We start from the raw sequence: 24,625 nt of genomic DNA on the forward strand, positions 1-24,625 counted from the left end.
ATGATAGTACTAATCACCAACAAATCAATCCATTTTTGTGAGTGAAAGATGAAAGCACTAAGTATGGCATAGGGGCCAAGAGCAAGAGTTTAAAAATCACACAGATGAGGTTCAAATTCCAGTTTATCCTTTACTAGATAGGTCACCCCTGGAAAATCACTTAAGCTCTCCCAGCCCATTTCTTCATCTGTAACACGGGGATAAGGGCACCTATTTCACAGGACTGATGTGAGAATTAAATCATGTATATAGACTCTTTAGCAGGATGACTAACCAAAATAAAAACAACCCATTGCTCTCGGGATTCTGACTCATAGCGATCCTACAGGACAGAGTAGAACTGCCCCATAGAGTTTCCAAGGCGCAGCTGGCAGATTCAAACTGCCGACTTTATGGTTAGCAGCCAAGCTCTCAGCCACCGTGCCAGATGATTAGAAACATGTAAATGGTCAGCAAAAGAGAGCTAGTATTATTATTGTGCATTTCAATTGCTCTCTATTCCCTGATGGCCTATTTGTCAAATATGTGTATTTAATATCCAGGACTCATTGAGAAAAAAGCATGCCACAAACAAGAGAACTGAGAAAGAAATACGATCTTGTGTTTCTTTAAACTTAACCTTGTGAGACTACAATTTGTACCATTTGTTACATTTGAAATGAACGTAATATTTCTTTTAACTGCTTAAAACAATGTTTACCAACACAGTTTTCTGCTAGCTCTTCTAGAAACACGTCCAGTGGTTTAGGATTCCAATCTCTTGTGTGAATTTTTAGAATTTCTTTTCGAGCCTACAAATAGAAACAATTTGATGTTTTACATCTATAAAAATGAAGTGCTATTCAAATTAGAGTAACTTCAACTTAAAATACTTTCGATTACCTGAAATGTTAGTCTACTATTCTTTAAAGAAATTAATACTTAATAAAAGCAGAAATATTAAAAGATGAAATACAGTGAAAATGAGAAAACATGTATCAGTGAGAGTTTAAGAAACTTAGTTTCATTGTTAAACAGATTTGCATTTATAGTGCTCAAGTCCGCTCATTATAAACATGCATGAGAAAAAGGAACTTCTGAACTACTGTTATTCTGGTGCATATTAAGAACTGTTTTTCAGAGTAGTGACAGCTCTCTCCATATTTTCTTGCTTGGCTCCCAAAAGATTAAGTGGCTTTAAAACAACTGGGTAGGATTATATAGTGATGTCCATGAAAAACCCAAGGCTAACAAATTGGCTAAGGATTGGTTGCTCATTAGGCAACGTGTTCTGAGCAAAATAAAATTTTATGATTGACAATATCCTAAAGGCTGTGCTCAAATTCAAAGAATTTAAAAAAATTTTTTAAGGCAGAGTTATTATAATTTTAAAGAAAAAATTAAAAAATATATACCCGTTTAATTTTTAATATCACTTCATAAGATCATGACACAAGATGCAAAAATCTTCAAACTTTCACTGTACCGAGACTTGCTAATGCTAAAAGGCAACATATTTTTTCAAAATTTGACAGAATTTAAATTCTTACCTCTTTATCAGGTAGGCTAAAAAGGAATTCTCTGTCAAAGCGACCAGGCCTTCGTAAAGCAGGATCTATAGAGTCGAGTCTGTTGGTAGCACCAATGACCACAATTTCTCCTCTGCTGTCCAATCCATCCATAAGAGCTAGCAGGGTGGAAACAATAGAACTAAATTGAAAAAAACAAGAGAAAAGAGATTAATTCTATGGACCATGAATATATCATTCACTAATATTTCTTCTTTTGATAAGATTTATTTTATCAAAAAATTTTCTCAGGACATTTCACTACTTTCAATGGATTTAAAAAAATCTGTAAAATAACAAATTAAATGGCATTAAGATACTGAAAACAATAGAAAATACAGATGGTCCCTAGAGTGTCACAAATGGACCCTGGAAGCCATGGCCTAAAGCATAAATTCACAGAGGAACTTGAGACTTCCCAAATAAGCATGTAACATCAAAAAAATACTTGTAAAAAAATACTAGTACTACCAGGTAGGACAACGAGTATCTAAAAATTATAAAATGTTCCATTAGATATACACTATCAAAGAACCCCAAAATAAAAAATAAAATGATAGGATTTCAATTACATTCTAAACTTTTTATTATGGAGAGACAATAGTAAAAATGATCTCTGTGCCTCTGTCACCCAGCTTCAACAATTATAAGTATTCTTTTTTTAATGTCTCCACCCAACAGTTTTTTTAAAAAAGGAAACCTCACACATATCATTTTATCCACAAATATTTCATATGAATACTTCACATACATATTTCTAAGAAAGACTTAAAACAACTTTACCTCATCAACTATTGAGTTACCCTGAATCATGGTCTGTACAGGACAGGAAGAAGAAATGATGGACTCTTTCATTTTTCGATATTCAGAGTAATAAGTAACCTCTGGGGTGACCAATTAGATTTTTTCAAAAAGTGTCATTAAAAATGGATATATTTTTACCTATTTGATGCATTTCAATCTGTTGTAGTCACTATTATTTTTGATGCTCAAATTGTCCCATCTTCAGACAACAGGAGCCCCTTCACGATTGAATTCCTATGTACTCTCATATGACCTCAGTAGTCTTTGACTGCTTCCCATTTTGGGTACTAGTACTAATTGCTAGACACTAATTTTTAGTGTCTGGAGCTAGGAATTCTTTTTTCTTTTTTTAAGATAAATCTATCAAAAAAAAAAAAATCATCTATATGCAACCAAATGGTCAACATTTACTTTAAAACAAAAATGAGAATGTAACGGGGCAGGTAAACTGGATTAATGGAAACAGAACAATCAGAATGGAAATACTGAGAATGTCCATGCATTGTGAAGAATGTAACTGATGTCACTAAACAATTTGTGTAGGCATTGTTGAATAGGAACCTAAACTGCTGTGTAAACCTTCACCAAAAACAATAAAATATTAAAAAAAAAAAAATCTATCATTGATATTTCCAATTCAAAATAAAGATTTTAGGGTTTTAATTTAACTTCTTTTATATTTGCATTCCTTTTCTCTTAGGCTGAAAATCTTGTCTCCTAATGACAGTCATGTAATCCCTTATTTGCATTATCCTATATCATTACTACCAACAGTAAGATACAGAATACAGTTTAAGATCTATTGATTTGTCCTTAAGAGATATCCCCAAATATATTAAAAGGTTACATTTCAAAGTTACTTGAGAGAATTCTTTTGTATGTTTTATGCTACCCACTTGAAAGGCAGGTTCATCTGTTTCAGTTTATTAAGTTTTTAAGATTATGTAAAATAGTTATATGGTTCCTAAGTCAGAGCTATAAAACAAGGCAAGTTCAGAGGTCTACCTTCCATCCTTGTTCTCTTTTCCCCAATCTCTCACATCCCTATAGATCTCTAGCTTGTTTTCTCTTTCTCTCCACACACACATAGACACACAACATGTATGTTTGTAGTTTATTCTTCCATTATTTCTTTAAAAAAATAAGCAAATATGTTAAGTATGTATATATTGAAACATATCAATATGTTAACTTCCTAAAAAGCAGAATTTAATAAAAATGTTTACTCTGTCAGATTCTAAAAGTATTTGGTCAAAAAAAAAAAACAAAAATTATATACTAAATTTCTCTTTAAAAATATCTGAGATGATATGCTTCTGCTTGTTAAAATTTTTCTACAGTTTTTCTTGCTAAAATTTCTCCAATGCCTTTAAAACTGTGCCCAAATCCATTAAATAGGTACTCAGTTATTTGATTGCAAAGAGATTGTATAGTATTGTTATGTTTCTCCTCCTTAACACAATGAATACAGTGAGGCTGGTGATGAAACGTGTCCATCATACAGAAAAAGTCCGTAAGATTACTGGTAGGACGTGTAAAGACAAGTATTTTTACAGTAGTGAACAGTAATTTACTCAGCTACAAATGAAATTGTATAGCATAAAGTTAAAGGCAGCTACCAGAAGATAGTAAACATTGTTAGGTATTAGAAAAGTCAAAGCCTATTAATCACATTACATGTCTAGAATATAACACAATGGTATATAGAAGGCCTGCAAATGTTACATATCCCAAATTAATTAAGCACTTAACAGATAATCATAAGACCACTTGAAAAGAAGGTCTGGAAAACTGAAAATGAATTGAAACTAAAGGTAGTCTGGATTCTACTTGGGGCAGGAACACTAAGGAAAACTGCTCCCTTGGGTAAGCAACTTATCATGGAGGGGCTGCAGTTTTCTCATCTTTACAATGAGGAACCTCAGCTAGTGTTAGAATCTTAAACCAGTAGTCATGCTCTAAGACATATTTTGTTTGGTCCAGACAGTGTCTTAAAAGCATCCAAATTAGCTGGCAATGTTTAAAAGACACTTAACAATTTGAATACAAAATTTGAGAAAGAGAGATAATCTATTTTTCAAGTCTGGGTTACCTTTTGTACTTCGATAATAAGTTGGAGCTAAAATCAACAGGCCATGTTCTTAAGATAGGGCATGCAGCCACATGCCCCACCATAGCCCCACTCTTGCCACTGGCCTGCCTCACTCATTTGCCTTAGCTGGCTGGCCTGCTGGTATTTAAGTTTCCATCAAGAGTTAAATCTTCTGTAACTAAGATTTTTAAACTGTGTTTCAGAACACCCCACCGCCCAGAACAGGTTTTTTTTCTTCTTCTACTACAGTAAAACCTGCAAATGCAGAAACCTATCAAAGAAGGAAAATGCAAATATTTTCCACTAAAATGAGCAACAGAAAAGTGGTTAAGACTGCACTCTGTCAAAGGTGGAAAATTTTTCGAGACCCGGAAAAACAAGGCAGTCCTGGTCAAGTTCCAGCTGTCACAGGTTTCACTCTATATACAGGGGTTCTACTATCAAAAACTCATAGTCACCCTATACGACCGAGCAGAGCTGCTCCATAGGGTTTCCAAGGCTGTAAATCTTTAAGGACGCAGACTGCCACACCTTCCACCCATGGCGTGGCTGGTAGGTTTGAACTGCTGGTCTTTTGCTTAGCAGCCAAGCACAAGCGCTTAACCACTGCACCACTAAGGCTACTTATGAGTCAGAATCAACTTGACGGCAATGGGTATGGGTACAACAACAACAAAAAAAAATCACTGGTTTGAAAAGTTTCTTTTATCACTTAACATTCTATCTTTCATGCACTGTCAAATACAGCTTAGAATATAGGAAGAAAGGCAGAAGTGCCATCAAGCCAGTTTTACCTGTGTATTTGATCTTGCCTGCTTGACCGTACTGGAGCCAGACCATCAATTTCATCAAAGAAAATAATTGATGGGCGCATCTGATAGGCCTAGAAAGCAAGTCCAGTAGTCCATGTTACCGCAAAAGGCCTCAAATACATCAACTTAATATAAGCCATCTTAATCCATTTTCATTCAAACTTGCTTACCAGAATATAACTTATAAATATAAATGTAAATTCAAGAACTGTTTTAAGGATTCAGACTAAATTATAATAGCACATAGTTTCATTTAATTTGCTTTTTCAGTTGGAAACATTCAGTTAATCTAAGGTGGTTACGCACCTTAAGATTTCATATTGTTACAGTTATTGATCACACAAGAAATATCTATTAAAGACTAATTATAAAAACAAGGCAAAGAAGATTAGATGTGACCCATAGCCTTCCTCCACATCAGGATGAGAAAACAATATTTAGCAAGATTTCACAGTTTTATCTATTTTTATGAAGTTAAAATCAAGAAGGAATGTGAGTTCCAATAAGAGATTTAAAAGCATTTGCAGAAGCATTGTCTTACAATGTGCTGTCAATACAATCTGGGATGTGAAACTGAAAGCTGTCTTCAGGCAGAACTACTCTTCAACTCATATGCTGAGACATAATATAACACACTACTACTGTCTCTTAAATATGAGACTTCCACTCTCTCTCTAAGGATGCGACTTAAGACGTCAAAGAATTTAGATCCAATTATTTGTCTTCTTACTATAAAGCTGTTCACTGTAGGTCAGTGTTATCTTGACATAGAAAGAAAAATATTCTAGGAAGGCGTTATAGTTGATCCAGTTCTTTTGAATCTGTTTATATGAAAAGTGATTAAATGCAAGATTTATCTAATCCTTAAACTTACATTTGCACTGTTTATAAAATTATCCATATAGGTAAATTTTAATATCATACCTGGTCAAACAGCAATCGTAGCTGTCTTTCAGATTCCCCTACCCATTTACTCAGACAGTCAGCACCTTTCCTCATGAAAAATGCTGCTCTTTTGTCCCCTTGACTGCACTCATTGGCAAGGGCTCTAGCAACCAGGGTTTTTCCAGTTCCAGGAGGACCATAAAACAAACAACCTCTGTAAAAGAATATGCAATGTTTTAGCACTACATTAAAAGCGGAATGTTTAAACAAAATTTAAAAAGAAAATTAGGAAGCAATTTCATAAATTCACTTAGTGAATAGAAAAGTAAATAAGGCAACTGAAATACAGTTTCAATCCACAAAACATACCTAAAATCTGGGAATTAATATTGAAGCTGTAAATAAACCCCTTTATTTGGAACAGATTTTCTTTTATTCATTCATCATGTTCATCAGATTACCTTGCATAGAAATCATGGTTAAAATGATTTGATAGTTTACTTTTATGACAGATATCATGGGAAAGTACAGCAGATTTCATCTAGAATCTTTGGTCTCAGGGTCAGTAACATAGCACCAAAAGTTTAACAAGAAAATAAAAATATTCAAAGTACCCAGGACCTTGCAGAAAAAAGTGAATTAAATTACCATAGATCTGAAAAATTTCAACAGAGAAGCATTATCTTTCTATATAATAGTAACATAGCACAGATTTTGATTAAAATAAAAACTATAATTACCTTGGAGGCTGAATTTTGAATTTTTCAAAGACTTCTGGATAAAGTAATGGAAAAACCACCATCTCCTTTAGAGCCGCAATATGATTAGACAGGCCACCAACACTATCAAACCGTACCTGGTCATAGAAGGGAAACACTGACTTTCTTAGATGTGGAGTCAAGATTAAAATGTTACCCACCCCTAAATAATACCTAACCCATACACAGTCAAAAGAAAAAATTGTCTTGTAAAGGTTAAAGTTTCTGATTAAAAAACAAACAAAAATAACCAAAACTGATTTCCCTTTAACTTTAAAACTGACTAAAACAAATGAACAATATTATAGTACAAGCATACATTTCAAAACACAGTACTCACTGAAGAATCTACTTGCATAGGATCAACATCAGCAAGGCTTGCTCCAATTTTCATTCTATCTTTATAAATTCCTTTCAATTCATCTTTCCGAAAGTTGAGTGGGAGGCACCTACTGAAAAAGATCTTCTTAAAAAACACCCATCAATTCTCCCTCCCTCCCCAAATTCCATATTAGATTATGGACATTTTTTCTTAGAAATTAAAAAAAAAATAATTTCAATTGGAGCAATCTTGAGTGTATGTCTTTCAACTTTCTCATTTTATTTGTAGGTGAGGGAACTAAGGTCAAGAATTTAAGAGTTACAAATGAAATTATCAGTTATAAAGACTGACCATGAGTACCATGAAGTAATCCACAGTGGAGAATTCACAATGTCAAAACACATTATAATGATTGTGTGTAATATACAGAGAGTGTTTACCATTTGTCAGACATTGCTTCAGGTGCTTTACATGTATTAATTCTTTAGGTCCTCACAAGTCTTAAGAGGTAGGTACTCTTATTTTCCCTATTTTAAAAGAAAATTGAGGCACAGAAAGGTTAACTAACTTTCCTAAGGTCACACAGCTATTACATGGCAGAGCCCTGACTCAACCCCAAGTAGGCTGGGCTGTCTCTAGACCTGCAACAACTCTGCTATACTAACCTCTCAGCAAAATAGTCATAATGCACCAGCGTCTGGATCCACATCAATCTTCTGAGGCAAGCAAGAATGTATCACTACTTTCCTACTTTTAAAATCAGTATGATAGGTTACAAAGAATATACCTAGAAGAATCTGCTCATTTTATAGATTGAAAAATAAAAACCAATTATGTTAGAGGCTAGAGAGCCTAAGAATGACTGCTGCAGCTAAACACGAGTAAAAGCACACCATGCTTACCACAAATGAAAACTTTTTCTAGCCCCAAACTCCAAGAATAATTTATATAGTGAAAACATTCGATGGACAAGTTTTCAATTTTGGCTTTTTGATGGGTGTTTTTTAAATAATTCTCAATAAAAGTATATAACTGCATAATATAAAATCCTTAGGATTAACTCCATTTATATGATTGAACCCAAAAACCAAACCCGGTGCCACTAAGTCAATTCCAACTCATAGCAACCCTACTGGAGAGGAGAACTGCCCCGTAGGGTTTCCAAGGCTGTAATCTTTACATAAGCACTGTTAATTTTCTCCAGTATAGCAAACGGTGGGTTCAAACTACCAACCTTTCAGTTAGTGGTGGAGGGCTTAACTACTGCACCACCAGGGCTCAGAAAAATACAAGTAATCTAAGTACTCAGCTTTCAGATGATCTACCTCATTGCTGTCCAACAGAAATAAGATGTAAGCCATAAATGTAATTTTAAATTTTCTATTAGCCACATTAAGAAAATGAAACAAATTTTAGTAATGTATTTTATCTATCCTAATATATCTAAAATATTATCATTTCAACATGCAATCTATTTATATATATACATATTTAATTTTATTGTGCTTAGGTGAAAGTAATCAATATTTTTTAAGTTGAGATATGATATTCTACATTCTTTTTTTGTACTAGGTTTTCGAGACCCAAGTGTATATTTTCTGTACTTACAGTATATCTCAATTCTGACTGGCCACAGTTTAAGTGCTCAACAGCACATGTGGATAGTAGCTACTGTAGTGGACAGTGCAGCTCTAACATGACGCAAGGATAGAGCTTAGGATACTAAAATGACTGGTTTGCAGGCCCCTTGAACTACTACTTTCCAACTGCTTCATCAAGGATTGGGCTCTACTCTGAACATAAAGTATATTTTATTATTAGAATCCAAGCACTTTTCATCCTATAAAATAGGAATAATCCTTGCCCTATCTACTTCACATAATTATTGAGAAAATCAAATGAGTTGGTTAATATATGTGGACTTAACACTCAACAAAATTTTAGCCAAGAGAATTCAATAACATATCAAAAACATAATTCACCATGACCAACTGGGATTCATACTAGGTATACAGGGATGGTTCAACATTAGAAAAATAATCAATGTAATCCATCACATTAATAAAACAAAAGATAAGAACCACATGATCTTATCAATTGATGCAGAAAAGGCATTTGACAAAGTCCAACGCCCATTCATGATAAAAACTCTCAGTAAAATAGGAATAGAAGGGAATTCCTCAACATAATAAAAGGCATTTATACAAAGCCAACAGCCAACATCATCCTAAATGGGGAGAGTATGAAAGCATTCCCCTTGAGAATGGGAACCAGACAAAGATTCCCTTTATCACTGCTCTTATTCAACATTGTGCTGGAGGTCCTAGCCAGAGCAATTGGGCTAGAAAAAGAAATAAAGGGCATCCAAACTGATAAGGAAGAAGTATCCATATTTGCAGATGATATGATCTTACGTACAGAAAACCCCAAAGAATCCCCAAGAAAACTATCAGAACTAACAGATTTCAGGAAAGTATCAGGATACAAGATAAACATACAAAAATCAGTTGGATCCCTCTACACCAACAAAGAGAACTTTGAAGAGGAAATCACCAAATCAGTACCGTTTACAATAGCCCCTAAGAAGATAGAATACCTAGGAATACATCTAACCAGAGATGTAAAGGACCTATACAAAGAAAGTGACACGACAGTACTGCAAGAAACCAAAAGAGACCTACATAAGTGTAAAAACATACCTTGCTCATGGATAGGAAGACTCAATATTGTGAAAATGTCAGTTCTACCCAAAGCAATCTACAGATACAATGCAATCCTGATTCAAATTCCAACACTTCTTAATAAGATGGAGAAACAAATCATCAACTTTATATGGAAAGAGAAGAGGCCCTGGATAAATAAAGCATTACTGAAGCAGAAGAACAAAGTGGGAGGCCCCACACTACCTGATTTTAGAACCTATTATACTGCCACAGTAGTCAAAACAGCCTGGTACTGGGACAACAACATATATACACACCAATGGAACAGAATTGAGAACCCAGACGTAAATTCATCCACCTATGAGCAGTTGATATTTGACAAAGGCCCAAAGTTTGTTAAATGGGGAAAAGACAGTCTCTTTAACAAATGGTGCTGGCATAACTGGATATCCATCTGCAAAACACTGAAACAAGACCCATACCTCACACCATGCACAAAAAGTAACTCAAAATGGATCAGACCTAAATATAAAATCTAAAATGATAAAGATCATGGAAGAAAAAATAGGGACAATGCTAGGAGCCCTGATACATGGTATAAACAGAATACAAAACATAACTAACAATGCACAAACACCAGAAAAGAAACTAGGTAACAGGGAGGTCCTAAAAATCAAACACTTATGCTCATCAAAAGAATTCACCAAAAGAGTCAAAACACAACCTACAGACTGGGAAAAAATTTTTGGCTACGACGTATCTGATCAGAGTCTAATCTCTAAAGTCTACCAGATACTGCAAAACCTCAACAACAAAAAGACAAATAACCCAAAGAAAACATGGGCAAAGGATATGACAAGGCATTTTTCACCAAAGAAGACATTCAGATGGCTACCAGATACATGAGGAAATGCTCACAATCATTAGCCATTAGCGAAATGCAGATCAAAACTACAATGAGATAGCATCTCACCCCAACAAGGCTAGCGTTAATCCAAAAAACGCAAAATAATAAATGTTGGAGAGGTTGTGGAGAGACTGGAACACTTATACACTGCTGGTGGGAATGTAAAATGGTACAACCACTTTGGAAATCAATTTGGTGCTTCCTTAAAAAGCTAGAAATAGAAGTATCATACAATCCAGTAATCCCACTCCTTGGAATATATCCCAGAGAAATAAAAGTCACATGAATAGGTATTCACAAACCCATGTTCATCGTAGCACTGTTCACAATAGCAAAAAGATGGAAACAACCTAGCTGCCCATCAACGGACGATAAACAAATGATGGCGTATTCACACTATGGAATACTACACAATGATAAAGAACAATGATGAATCCGCGAAACATCTCACGACATGGATGAACCTGGAAGGCATTATGCTGAGTGAATTTAGTCAGTCACAAAAGGACAAATATTGCATGAGACCACTATTATAAGAACTCAAGAAAAGGTTTAAAACACAGAAGAAAACATTCTTTGATGGTTACAAGGGTCAGGAGGGAGGGAGAGGGGAATTCACAAACTAGATAGTAGACAAGAATTATGTCAGGTGAAGAGAAAGACAACACACAATACAGGGGAATGGATGTCAGCATCACTGGACTAAACCAAAAGCTAAGAAGTTTCCTGAACAAAAACAAACACTTCCAGGGACAGAATAGCAGGGGCAGGGGTCTGGGGACTGTGGTTTTGGGGGACATCTAGGTCAACTGGCATAACAAAATTTATTAAGAAAATGTTCTGCATCCCACTTTGGTGAGTGGCATCTGGGGTCTTAAAAGCTTGCAAGTGGCCATCTAAGATGCATCAGTTGGTCCCAACCCACCTGGAGCAAAGGAGAATGAAGAACGCCAAAGACACAAGGAAAATATTAGCCCAAGAGAAAAAACAGGCCACATAAACCAGAGACTCCATCAGCCTGAGACCAGAAGAACCAGATGGTGCCCGGCTACCACAATTGACTGCCCTGCCAAGGAACACAACAGACAGTCCTTGACGGAGCAGGAGAGAAGCAGGGTGCAGAGATCAAATTCACGTAAAAAGACCAGACATAATGGTCTGACTGAGACTGGAAGAACCCCAGAAGACATGGCCCCCGGAACTCTGTTAACCCAGAACTAAAACCATTCCTGAAGTCGACTCTTCAGACAAAGATTAGATCGGACTATAAAACATAAAATAATATTTGTGAAGAGTGTGCTTCTTAGTTCAAGTAGATACATGAGACTAAACGGGCAGCTCCTGTCTGGAGGCAAGATGAGAAGGCAGAAAGGGATAGGAGCTGGTTGAATGGACATGGGAAATCCAAGGTGGAAAAGGGGAGTGTGCTGTCACATTATAGGGAGAGCAACTAGGGTCACCTAACAATATGTGTATACATTTTTGTATGAGAGACTAACTTGAACTGAAAACTTTCACCTAAAGCACAATAAAAACAAACAAACAAAAAAAGCTGTTTACAGAGGCATTAATGTAGCCCTTACCTGCTGATAGCTCTATTACGGCTCCTTTTCCTTCGCCTCTCAAATTGTTGTTCATCTTCAGAAGAGGAAGATGAAGTAGAGTCACTACTGTGGATTGCATGCCTTCGTCTAAAGTGAGGAAATTTTAAGTCATGATGAGGGAAGACAGGGCAAAAAAAATGCACAAGAGCCAAACATCAGAAAAACACAATGATCCAAAAAGTAATACATTTGATGAATCACAAAAAGTAGCTTTTGTGGGTTGAATCTTTTGAAGGGAACAAAAGATCTGGATAACTGAGAGGAAGAGCAAAAAAGACATTAGGCGATAGTAGGGCTGACCATCAAATCTTCGTTAAGATAGGAGATAGTCTAGGCAGAGTGATTTCTTAAGTCTTGATATAAATCAATTATCCTTAAAGAGAATGGTGGGAAAAAGAATGTATTAGAATCTTGAAACCGTAATTTGAAAAAGTATCTTCAATATTATATCATACACAATTTCATATTTGGGAGGAAATCATCTATTTTGAAATGTCAAATATCCTTAAAAGGAGGACAGGAGATTTTTATGTAAACCAAAAGACATCAGAAAGGTAAAAAAATCCTGGTAAACAGCAAGGACTCTACAGCATATCATCAACTGTAAATTCCTAACTCTGTCACTTAAGCAGCTATGTAATGTGAGTTCTCCAACCTATATGAGCCTCAGTTTTCTCACTTACAAAAAGAGATAAAAATACTATCAAACTCTTAGGCTGGTTGGCAGCATTAAATAAGATGCCAAACACTACACACAAAAAATTTAAATCATTTCTACCTTTGGACAGTAGTAAAAGAACCACAGGGGAAAAAAAGAACAGAACATAGCTGGGAAAAACCTTTAATCATTCTGTTGGCTCAAGGTCCACAGCTTTTTGTGAGTCAGAGTGCAATCTTGTCAAGTAGGTGTTTCTAAAAATATAAAAGGTTCACAACCATTATGTGCATAATGTAGGTTCAGAATCCTGTATGTTAAAAACTCTGAGAAAAAGTGTTTCTGTCACTCACTTAGCAGCAAAATATGGCCTGAAATGGCAGTAGGCAATTCATAGTTGCTATTTATCCCACTTACTATGATTATTCATATGTATCTCTAAAAAATTATTGTGTTTGATTATATGCCCTATGTAACTCTGGAGATATTAATGTTATACACTACATATGCAGTGTGTTATCATTGTACATCCAGAAAAAAACCCGAATTCTGAAACACAGATGGTTCCAAGGATTTTTGGTAAGAAGTTGTGGAAACATAGAAATAAACAGAAATAAATAAAATAATCATCCACTCACCTACCTACCCAAGACCATTGTTGTGATCAGCTTGAATCTAAAATAGCCAGTACAAGCCTGCAGTTTTATATGAAAAACTAACCTATTCAACATTACCATTACAATAGGTTCTAACTTCTCCATGTATTTACATAACTGAAGTAAGAATAGCTTTACAGTTAATAAAAAGAACTAATATTTACTGTTTCCTGTCTCAGGTGCTTAGCATGTTATCTCATTTAATGCTAATGAAAACTCTGCGCAAGTACCAATTACCTAGTAGGTTCATTTTACAGTCAAGGCTAGAGTGACTCATAGGTTAAATGATTTGCTCAACATATTAGTCTGTTGTCTAATCTATTCTATTCCAATAGTTGCCTGTCTATTCCAAGAATCTACTATTACACTGGTGGGGATTTCAGAGAGCCCTACACCTTACTCTCCTTTTCTAAAGATCATTAACTTCACTACCAAAATACTGGTTTTAAAGACGTTCTAAGGGGCCTATGAAAAATACTGACAATCTGGCCTCCTTTCAAGTCAATTTATCTTGGGCAGCCCTGACAGGGTGAGTTTGTCTTCTTGATCCTCCACCCTATTAGGCCTTCTGAAGAGATGACGAAACAAGAAATCTAGAATGTACACTGTGGTTTTGCCAATTTGAAAATAAAATTAAACATCAAAGTATAGTTATACTAGGGACGTGAATAGTGTTTCATATTTTTTCTAGAAAAGGTGAATCTCAGCACTTTAAAGCAAAACATTATTGGATACTCTACTTCTTCTATGACTTCCAAGAGCTATTCAAGTAGTTGAAGTCTACAATATTTCAGTTTTACTTCTGGGAAAATAAACTAAATATTAGGGAAAAGTACTCTTTCCCATATCAATGTCATTTTTTCTCACTTTTTAGTCTTTGCCAACAAGCTCTGTCATTCATGAACTACCACAGTGCTACTATTACCCTGACAGTTCTAATGCATCAGAAAACCTTTCATTACTCAGGAGACTGAAGAAGTAACAAGAGGAATTACTTCTTTGGGCTTAAATTTTTGACAGACAAGCAACAACTATTGGGATGCAAAAGGAAAAGAAACACATGAATAATTGGAGTAGTCAAAGAAAATGAATGTTGCCTACTAAAACATCCAGAAAAGGATGACTAGGTATATAACTTAGAACACTTGACATGGTAGGAAAATGTCTGTGATTGTATGTGAAGACAAGATTAAAGCTACACTCTAACTTACTGTGAGGATTAAATGAAACAGTCTATATAAAATGCTTAACACAGAACTAGGAATACAATAAACACTGAATAAATGGTAGCTTTATTATTAAGATTTGGAACAATGGAATAAACTACCTTACCATGGTAGTTACTAACACTTCCTATTAGTGGAAGCAAAAGCAAAAACTATTCCATGGTAGTAGGGATTACAGTATTAAAGGCATAGAGATAAATTCTCAAATTAAGTTTCTAGACTCCTACCCTAACACACCAATTCTACAACTCTAGTCTAGAATTCTACCCTAACATAGCCACATTTACATTGTCATAAATCAATCACTATTTCAGAACCAAACCTGTTCATTCGTTTACAATAAGGACTTCTTGGTCCCGCAGAAGACAATCGATATCTTGGTCTTGCAGGAGAAGCTGGGCCACTATAAAATATATTGGGCTTTCTCTGATGACGAGGTTCTAAAAAAGAATTATATCTCCATGACATACAAATATATAGGAAGCTATTTTTGCTCTTCATCTGAATACTTACAAATGTGCTGCCTTCCATGAAAATACTAGTAAATATCTACTATAGAATATTTTACTGCTCACATTTTAAATCTGCATGTCTGCAGGTTTGTTGTTGAAAATACGTACATCACAGATACCAACCAAACGAAAAACACACTGGCCAACCATTCTGATAGTACGGGTGCATAACAAGTGATTATTAGCCCTGCATGTCTATGTTCATAAGTATTTAGGTACACTGTTAACAAATCAAAAGCAGTTCTATCTCTACTAACTGACAAAACAGATTAAAAAAGAAAACTGTGAAATCTAAAACAATGGCAGACATATAAAATTCCAGAACAGCCCAATTACGTGCTTTGGTCAAGGCTACCACTGAGCTTTCTTTGGAAGAAATGACAGATTTAGGATAGGTTAGGAAAAGACAACAGCCAATGAGTACTTTGGCACTATCATAACATGAAAAATACTAAAAAACAAGAAAGAATTAGAAAGGAGGGATAGTAAAGATAAAGCTAGTAAAATAATTACATCTTCTCCTAGAAAAAAATATATAGCACTTACTTTCCAATGGAGCCTGGTAGTAAACAGTAGCTTTTCTCTGTCTAAGATAGTATCGTTTCTGATTATCTTCTTCTCCATCTTCTTCATCATCATCTTCATCTTCACCATCATCTTCATCTTCTTGGTCTTCACCCTCTTCAGAAGATTCTACAATTAAGAAACACTTACTTCCAAAAGGATTCTCACCAAAATGTTAACAGTTGTTAACACAGAGAAGTTGGTTGGGGGAGAACAGTCCCTTGCCTTTTTATTTATCTACTTTTAGATTGTTCATACAAAGAATCTGTAATTCTTTTGTAATATTAAATGAAGATTTAAAAAAAATGACATAAAAAATTTCAGAATAAAAACAACTTGAAGGGGAAAAAATTAAGCGTAGAAAGAAAATTAAAGGCTATTGCCAATAAATACCAAACTAAAGTTGCTGCTATTTTAATTAAAATAGGGACTATACTTAAACTTCCAAGTTAAAAGGCAAAAGCTAAGTGAGGAGACACTAAAATTTGACACCATGTTATGCTAAACTTAAATCTGACATTCCATCCACCTCCCTAGCTGTTACTGAGCTACATGCAGCATAACTCATATAATCTACTTATGATAATAGTAAAACACCCTCACCAAACATTTTAGAACCGCATTTTAGAAAACTGGGTTTCACTCAAGAAAAATTCTAATAGTTTATGGTAATAAGCCCTAACTTGAATAAAAAAAACTTAACTTTATTCACTTTTTAAGCAAAATAGGTAGAGAGATCTATGATGTGTTGTCTGTAGCTGCGAAGCCCTGGTGGCACAGTGGTTAAGAGCTCACCTGCTAATCAAAAGGTTGGCAGTTCGTGTCCACCAGCCACTCTTTGGAAACTCTACGGGGCAGTTCTACCCTGTCCTATAGGGTAGCTATAAGTCAGAATCAACTTGACCAGGCAATGGGTTTTTTGGTTTGGTCTATAGATGTATTATACAACAAAACAATATTATTTGCTTTAGAATTATTGATTTCAGGTACTTTCTCAAACAAAACATAATATCCTTTTCAGTTATTCCCTGCCCCCAACTTTTTTCTTTTTAATTATGACCAATCCCTTCATCTCTGACCAATTACCATAAATGTCACAGCTTCTGAATAAAAAAAGACTATTTCCTACGAAATAAAAATCGCTGAAATTCAAACCCAGAAGATGGAACAGCAACAACAAAAAGAGACTAACCCACACTGCCTTCCTGATTATCTGTTGTTTCTTCATCAGTTCTTTGGATACGTTTTTGTTTTCCTCTTGTGTACATATTCAGATTCCCCTAAAATCATTTAAATAAGAGCCATTAGCATTTACTATATTTATAAAAAAAATTCACTAGGATCTTCCAATTTTGCTTAAAATGAAGATATTTACAATTGTAAACTCCTACAACTCCAGCAGTAACCAGTTACTGATTAAGTAAATGCTGAGCAAAGATACGACTAATTTAACCAAAAACGGATAGGTACTATGGAAAAAAATTAAACTGGAGATTAAATCACCCCCTTAATGAAAGAACACATTTACTTCTTGAGTTTCATTAAACACTCCCAAGTCTTCAAGTTCTCTCATTCGCTGTCTACGCATCTTCTTCATGTCATCCATTTTTTGAAGTACAGCTTCAGCAGTGCTTTAAAAAATTGATATAAACATAAGCTAAAATGGTAAGAGTAGTAAATTTTTAAAATTTAAAACATTTCCATCCATAGTAATCTTTGGGTGCTGGGATTTTAAATATCTCTATATGCACTGACTTACTTGTATATTTTCAAATTTCTTTCTAAGAATTTAAATATATAGAATTATTATAAAGTACTCTATTTTTCATTTTTCTTTATGCTTCACACAAACTGATGCGTTAAATGTTCAGACTAGTAAAAATTCATGATGCTTCTCCCCTCCAAATTTTTTTGTCAAATAAATCATCTTGATCTAAGGAATTCTGACTTACTTTGTTATAAGTTTGTCAAATAGCACGGACTGGTTCACAGTACTATAACGACTTCTAATCCTACAACTGCGGCGAACTTCAACATCACCATTCTCTTCACGCACGTGCTCTGTAGTTTGAATGATGTTTCTAGTCCTCAATGACCGAGTAACTGGAATCACTTTGTCTTCATAGATGTGTTCATAAAAATAAACGGCAAAATTTTAAATAATAGTATTTACGATTCTAAAACGAACAGTTGAAAAGCCACTCATATAACAAAATCATAGAATCTTAAACTTATCTTTCTTAAAAACATTATAAAACAAAGACAAAATTATAGCATATACCCACCATATGACCCAGCCATTCAACTCTCAAAAGAAAAGGAAAAATATGTAATATAAAGACTTGTAGACAAATGTTCAAAGCAGCTTCACTTGTGACAGCCAAAAACTGGAAAGAAACCAAATGTCCATCAAAAGATGAATGGATGAACAAATTGTGGTATATCCATATAATGGAACACTATTTACAACAAAAAGCAACAACATGGATGAATCTTAAAATAATTATGCTGAATGAAAGAAACCAGACAAAAAAGAATGCATACTGTATTACTCCATTTATATAAAACTCTACTTAATGAAAACTAATCTAAAGTGACAGAAAGCAGATTGGTGGTTACTCCACAATCTTGGGAGGGAGGGTATAGTAAATGGGAGGGATTATAAAGGACCATGAGGAAACTTTTGGGGGTGATGGATATCTCACTATCTTATGGCAATGGTTTCATGGACATTATCTTTGTGACAAAATCTAACAAATTATATACTTTAAATAGGTACGGGTTTATTGGATATATTTCAACAAACCTGTAAAAAATATTAATTACATGTTTGAAAGTATTGAAATGTCTTTAACATTACTTACCTTCCTTACACTCTTCTTTTTTTTTATCAGCCTGCTGTCTGGCCAACTGCCTATATGAAAAAATATATTAAATAGTTCAAAATAATTGACATAACCTTAAATGTTATATTCCATGGTGCTATAAACTAAGACAAAAAGTTAAATCAGTCTGGAGAGTAATACCTGTAGATACCTAAAACACACTGAAAAAAATGGCTCCACAATATATATGTTTAATATAAGTTATGACTAAACAAAGTCTGAGAATTCTTCTGTGAAATTCAAGGATATATGCATTAACTCTTAGCTAAACAAAATTAATCAAATCAAAGCATCTTACGTGAAACAAGAAATGAAATGCTTTCTTAAGTATTACAAGTATACTTCAACTAAGCATTGAACAAAAAGACAAAGTGTTTTACTCCATAGGGATATAGTGGTCTCTGATTCTCAGGGAATTTATAAGTATAAACAGAACTAATGTCCCTTAGCAACATGTTAATTGCCTTTTAAGAACATTTGTTGGCTACAATGTTTATGTGACATCATTATTATCACTCACATATGTAAACAGTTCCATTTGTAAATCTGATATCTCACCTACAAACTGGCAGGCAGAACCTACTGAACTGGAAAGAACACTTTCCAAAGCTTAAAAAAAAAAGGTATCCTCCCCTCATTTTTTTTTTCTTCAAAAATCCATTAAGCAAACAAAACAGTATATTTCATTAACTTATTTTTAGGCACTCAATTTTCTGTACTTGGGCAGGCTGTATCGGTTAATGAACCTATATCTCAAGCTATTTGCAAGTGAGCTGGTTTATACATGTGGAATTTCAAATATTACACTTTAAAAAGAAAACAAAACCATCTTATCCACAGAGTTGATTTGTGTATTTTCGTAACAATATATCATCATTAATTCCTTACCTGTCTTGGAACACAAGTAAGAACCAAAAACAAAATAAAAGTCTTGGAGCAACTCATCTACAGGTCATGGTCTACTTTGTTCACAGGCTCCTAAACTTTTCTCATAGAGGAGCCGCTCCACACCATGTTGGTCTACACTTTTAATAAAGGAGGCCCTATTAGGTACTAGGGACACAATGATTAAAGCACTGTTTTTCTTTCTTTTTTGCTAGGTGGGGAAAGAAAAAGAAGGCGCTTTACCCTTAGAGCGGTTGGTAAACTTTTTCTTAAAGGGCTAGATAGTAAATGTTTTAGGCTTGCTGAGTCATAAAAAAAAAAAAAAAAACCCAAGCCCACTGCCATGGAGACGATTCTGACTCATATACAGCTACTCAACCCTGCCATTGTAGGGTGAGAGCAGTCACAGGCAAAATGAGCAGGCATGGCTGTGTTCCAATGAAACTTTTATTTACAAAAACAGATAGCTAGAGGTTTGCCAAGCCTTGTGAATCTTATGAAAGCTACAGATCTTTTCTCCCCCGGAAAATTACAAGTTTAAACACTACTTCAGAGGTTTCATGAACCTGAAGATCATCCACAACCACAGGACCCTAGTTTAAGAACCAAGGATCAAAGAAATATAGATCCTGCCATCAAGTTAGTTACTTTATGCATTATTTTATGTACCTTTGTTTATTAGTCTAACAATCATGGTCACCTAGATTTTGAGCCTCAAACAGGTTAAAAACAAAGGAAAAAAAAATCAGAAAGGAAGGAAGTAAAGAGATTATCATAGCTAGGCAAAATGACAGCAGTGGAAGGGTCAGCCAGTTAAGACACAGGAAAACTACATAAAGCAGAAGTCGAAAATACTATAGGCTAATTTTTATAAGCCACATACAAACGTTTCCTGATGTTCTCACTATTCTACCACGTAAAATAATAAATAGTATTTGTAATGACAATTTGAAGTAAGATATTTTTTATTTAAGAAGACAGAATTTCTTCTCCACAGAAGTGACCAACAAGCACATAAAGAGATATTCCACATTATTAGCCATTAAGGAAATGAAAATCAAAATCACAATGAGATACTTCATACACACTAAAATGGCTCAAATTAAAAAGATGATTTTGGACAAATGGAGGTAAGGATGTGGAGAAACTGGAACTCTCATACACTATTTTGGGATTGGCAAAATGGTGAAGCTGCTCTGGAAAACAGTCTGGCAGTGCCTCAAAACATAAACATACAATTATCATTTGACCCAATAATTCCACTTCTAGGCATATATATATACCCAAGAGAAATGAAAACATGTCTACACAAAAATGTGTCTACAAATGTTCACAGAGTATTATTTGTAATAGTCAAAAAGTAGAAACAACCCAAATGTTCATCAACTGATGAATGGATAAATAAAATGTGGTACAGCCTTACAATGGAGTATCTGTGGCAATATAAAGGAATGAAACAAAGTATTGATACATACTATAACATGAGTGTACCCTGAAAACATGCCAAGGGAAAGAAGCCAGACACAAAAGGCCACATATTGTATGATTCCGTTTATATGAAATGTCCAGAATAGGCAAATTTATAGAGATGGAAAGAAGACTAATGGTTGCCAGGGGCTGGGGGTAGAATGGAATGGGAAGTGATTGCTAACAGGTGATGAAAATGTTCTGAAATTAGATAGCGGTGGTGGTTGTACAACATACTAAAACCACAACATTGTATAAAGTTGTGAATTCTGTGGAATGTGAATTATATCTCAGTAAGCAGTTACTAAAAAATAATTAATGAAAAAGACAGCAATTCAATATGTTTTAGAAAGAATCAAACTTAAAAATACCAAGCTATTCACCTTTAAATCCAGATCAAAAAATACATGTTGTAATATACTCCCTTAATACTTTTCTAGCATAAAGCCCAGCACAATATTTTACATATCTGAATAATACATAGATCCTTTCAAAGGTAAAAACTTTGAGGACCTGCAATATTAATTTTTTGTATGAATACTGACAAACCAAACTAGATCTAAATCCATTTATAAGTTTTATACAAATAAAACGATAAACCACCACCACCAATAACAAAAAATATTAACAAAATATGAGGTTTTGCTGAAACAAAATAGTTATTTGCTCTGTGAATATGGTACTGATTGCTAATGGTTTCTCTTGAGTTTGGCATACTTACACTGTTGTCTGTCACAATGACTCAATTCATCTGTTTTTCTCTGAAGTGCTCCAAATCTTCATTTGAACAGTATGTCACGATATCATATCACATGACCTTTCTTCTGGCAGTGCATGCACCATCCATGTATTAAGTCAGATTCTGTTCTTATCTCATGAACCTGACATAACTAATGTAATACTACTTGATGTCAATTCAATTGTAAGCACAAATGTAGGGCCTAAAATTTTATGACAATTCTCTATAAGGTGGTAATTTAGATAATCTAGAATATGTTTAATTTTTTCCTCACATCATGAAACATAATTTAAAAATTATCATATAGAATTCATGGACTCCAGAAATAAACCTGAAGACTTTAAGTTTCAGAAAGACCAGACTAGCTTATAATCAATTTCATTGATTCTAAAAGTTGTATATTTCGCCCTATTTTAAAATCTCTGAAATTGGGATATGTCTTACAATTGATGGCATGTCACAGTTTAACTGTCAGTGTTCTTTCATGTTTAATGTTTCAAAGAATGTGTGTTTAAATTGCTGGTGTCCCATAAATAATGGATGAAATGCAAATTTAAAAATGCATAATAAAAGACTAATTAAATAACTGGAAAAAAATAACAAGAACAAAAATCTCAGAAACTAACAAGGGCTTACCCTCACTTACCTGGAAAATTTGCTATACAAAATAAGAATCAAAATTTTATTTAAGAGTAGGAGGGGTCTAAACTTCTACATCATTATCAATAGTTTCTTTAAAAAAGAATTAAAGTAAAAACAATTATTTCATCAAAGAAATTTTCTCTAATTGGGGCTTTCCCCCCATTTCTGTTAAGCCCTATCAAGATAGGAAAAAAGTAAAGGTTTTGAGTTAATTAAACTTAGCTTAGATTTAAACCCTGCTCTTAACCCAACCAACCTCCGTTCCATGAATTGAGCCAAACTATCTACTCCTTACGTGTTAAAATGCGATTCACAGCACCTACCTCAGTGTTCATGAGAAAGCAAATTAAAATACATATAAGGCATCTAACAGGCACATATTAAACTAGTTGAAAAAAAAAATCACGTTTTGCCTCTTTGTGAAGACTGCTTTGGAGCATATCAGCACAGAGAAGTTCATAAATAACTCAGAATTGATGAAAAAATTGGAAACAAGCATTCAGAAATAGTTACTGCCTTGAACAAAGGCTTTGTAGAAATTAAAGCAGAGCTAAATATCACCAGCAAGATACAGTCACAAGAAGACTCTTTGGATACTCAGGTACATAAGAGAACTGGTCCTGCGTCAACCAACCTTATCTCAAATATTGTCTCTGAACATGAAAATAAAATCAAACTGTGTACATATTAATTTTTAATTCAATAATCTTCATTTGTCACAAATTCATTTCAAATAAATTACATTAAAATGCCTGGAATCTTGATAACTGGTCTCGAATACACTTTAAAAATTAAATGCAAATCCTAAATTACTACTTTAAAACTATTTTGAATTAGTGTTCAACCGTCCTGTATTACCTTGTAAAATGCCTGCCATTAGCATGCTTCTCCATTACTTCCATATTCTTATCAAAACTAGAATCTGAAGAATTCTGTGCATTTTTTCTCAAAGGCCTTAAAGTGCGCGCCTGGTGGTAGGTTTTAACTTCTTTAACCGAAGACCCATCCTTTAAAAAAAATTAAGAAATCCATCTAAGTTTTTTTTTTTTAGTCAAAACTCCCAAGTTAAATTCCTCCTAAAAATGTTCTCTAGTTACAAGTTTGAAACAATTGCTTTCCGTGAAATATCATTCTGCATCTCCCCCAAGAAATCATACAATTACCTAGAATAAATAATCATTTTATGAGAAGCACATTTAGCAAATTTACAATTTCGTGACTAACATAAGATGTGTAGATGATTTATAGTTATATTTCATAACAAGTAGTCTAGAAAGTGAACTTTTCCACCATCGACAAAAAGTTTATAATAGCTGTCAGAATTGTAATTTTGGCCTGGATGACAAAAAGAAGTTCTTATCAACTATCTGTTTCACCCAGTTTCACTCAGATAATGCAATTGAATTCAAAGACTCTTCAGATATGTTAATCTGCTGTAAAAACCATAGAGCTCCATGTAACTTTATTTAAGCCAACCCTATCATGGTACAGAAAACCGTACAAAGTAAGCCCTTCTTCTGCAGTATGTTGTAATACAATAGCCCCTCACCAATAACTTCTCAAAAGGTTTGCTCAATAAACTAGAGACGAAAAAGAATAATACACACACACGATAATAATAAAAATAAACTAGAGACTAAGTTAACTAGTTGTCATCAAGTCGATTCCAACTCTTTTTTTTCCTTCTTTTTTTTTTTTTTTAATTGTACTTCAGGTGAAGGCTTACAGAACAAATAGTTTCTCATGAAACAGTAGTACACATATTGTTTTATGACATTGGTTAACAACCCCACCACATGTCAACCCTCTCCCTTCTTGACCTTTTTTTTTTGGTGAAAATATACATAGCCAAAGATACATCATTTCAAAAATTTCTATATGCACAGTTCAGTGACATCGACTACGCTCTTCCAATTGTGCTGCTATTGTCACTTTAGCGATTCCAACTCTTGGCGACCATGTATGCCAGAATAGAACTATACTCATAGGGTTTTCAATGG

The 24,625-nt window shown here is 34.3% G+C and overlaps 1 protein-coding gene across 3 annotated transcripts in view; it reads right to left on the minus strand.

Moving 5' to 3' along the window:
* Positions 1–24,625, minus strand: part of ATAD2 (ATPase family AAA domain containing 2) — a 50,242-nt gene that overhangs the window by 16,911 nt on the left and 8,706 nt on the right. The window contains exons 2-15 of one of the 3 annotated variants that reach the window (XM_004372985.3): positions 23,484–23,632; positions 18,872–18,921; positions 17,960–18,125; positions 17,536–17,638; positions 17,200–17,287; positions 15,990–16,136; positions 15,254–15,371; positions 12,374–12,481; positions 7,239–7,347; positions 6,881–6,996; positions 6,180–6,354; positions 5,238–5,326; positions 1,530–1,689; positions 701–791 (exon numbers count right to left, since the gene is read on the minus strand). In XM_004372985.3, the coding sequence (XP_004373042.1) occupies positions 701–791; positions 1,530–1,689; positions 5,238–5,326; positions 6,180–6,354; positions 6,881–6,996; positions 7,239–7,347; positions 12,374–12,481; positions 15,254–15,371; positions 15,990–16,136; positions 17,200–17,287; positions 17,536–17,638; positions 17,960–18,125; positions 18,872–18,921; positions 23,484–23,632 (1,669 nt within the window). Of the gene's footprint in view, positions 1–700; positions 792–1,529; positions 1,690–5,237; positions 5,327–6,179; positions 6,355–6,880; positions 6,997–7,238; positions 7,351–12,373; positions 12,482–15,253; positions 15,372–15,989; positions 16,137–17,199; positions 17,288–17,535; positions 17,639–17,959; positions 18,395–18,871; positions 23,633–24,625 lie in introns of those variants that run through there. The other 2 variants (XM_023728179.1, XM_023728180.1) reach the window with 2 other exon arrangements.

Source organism: Trichechus manatus, unplaced genomic scaffold (genome assembly GCF_000243295.1).
Source record: "Trichechus manatus latirostris isolate Lorelei unplaced genomic scaffold, TriManLat1.0 scaffold00022, whole genome shotgun sequence".
Lineage (NCBI taxonomy): Eukaryota > Metazoa > Chordata > Mammalia > Sirenia > Trichechidae > Trichechus > Trichechus manatus.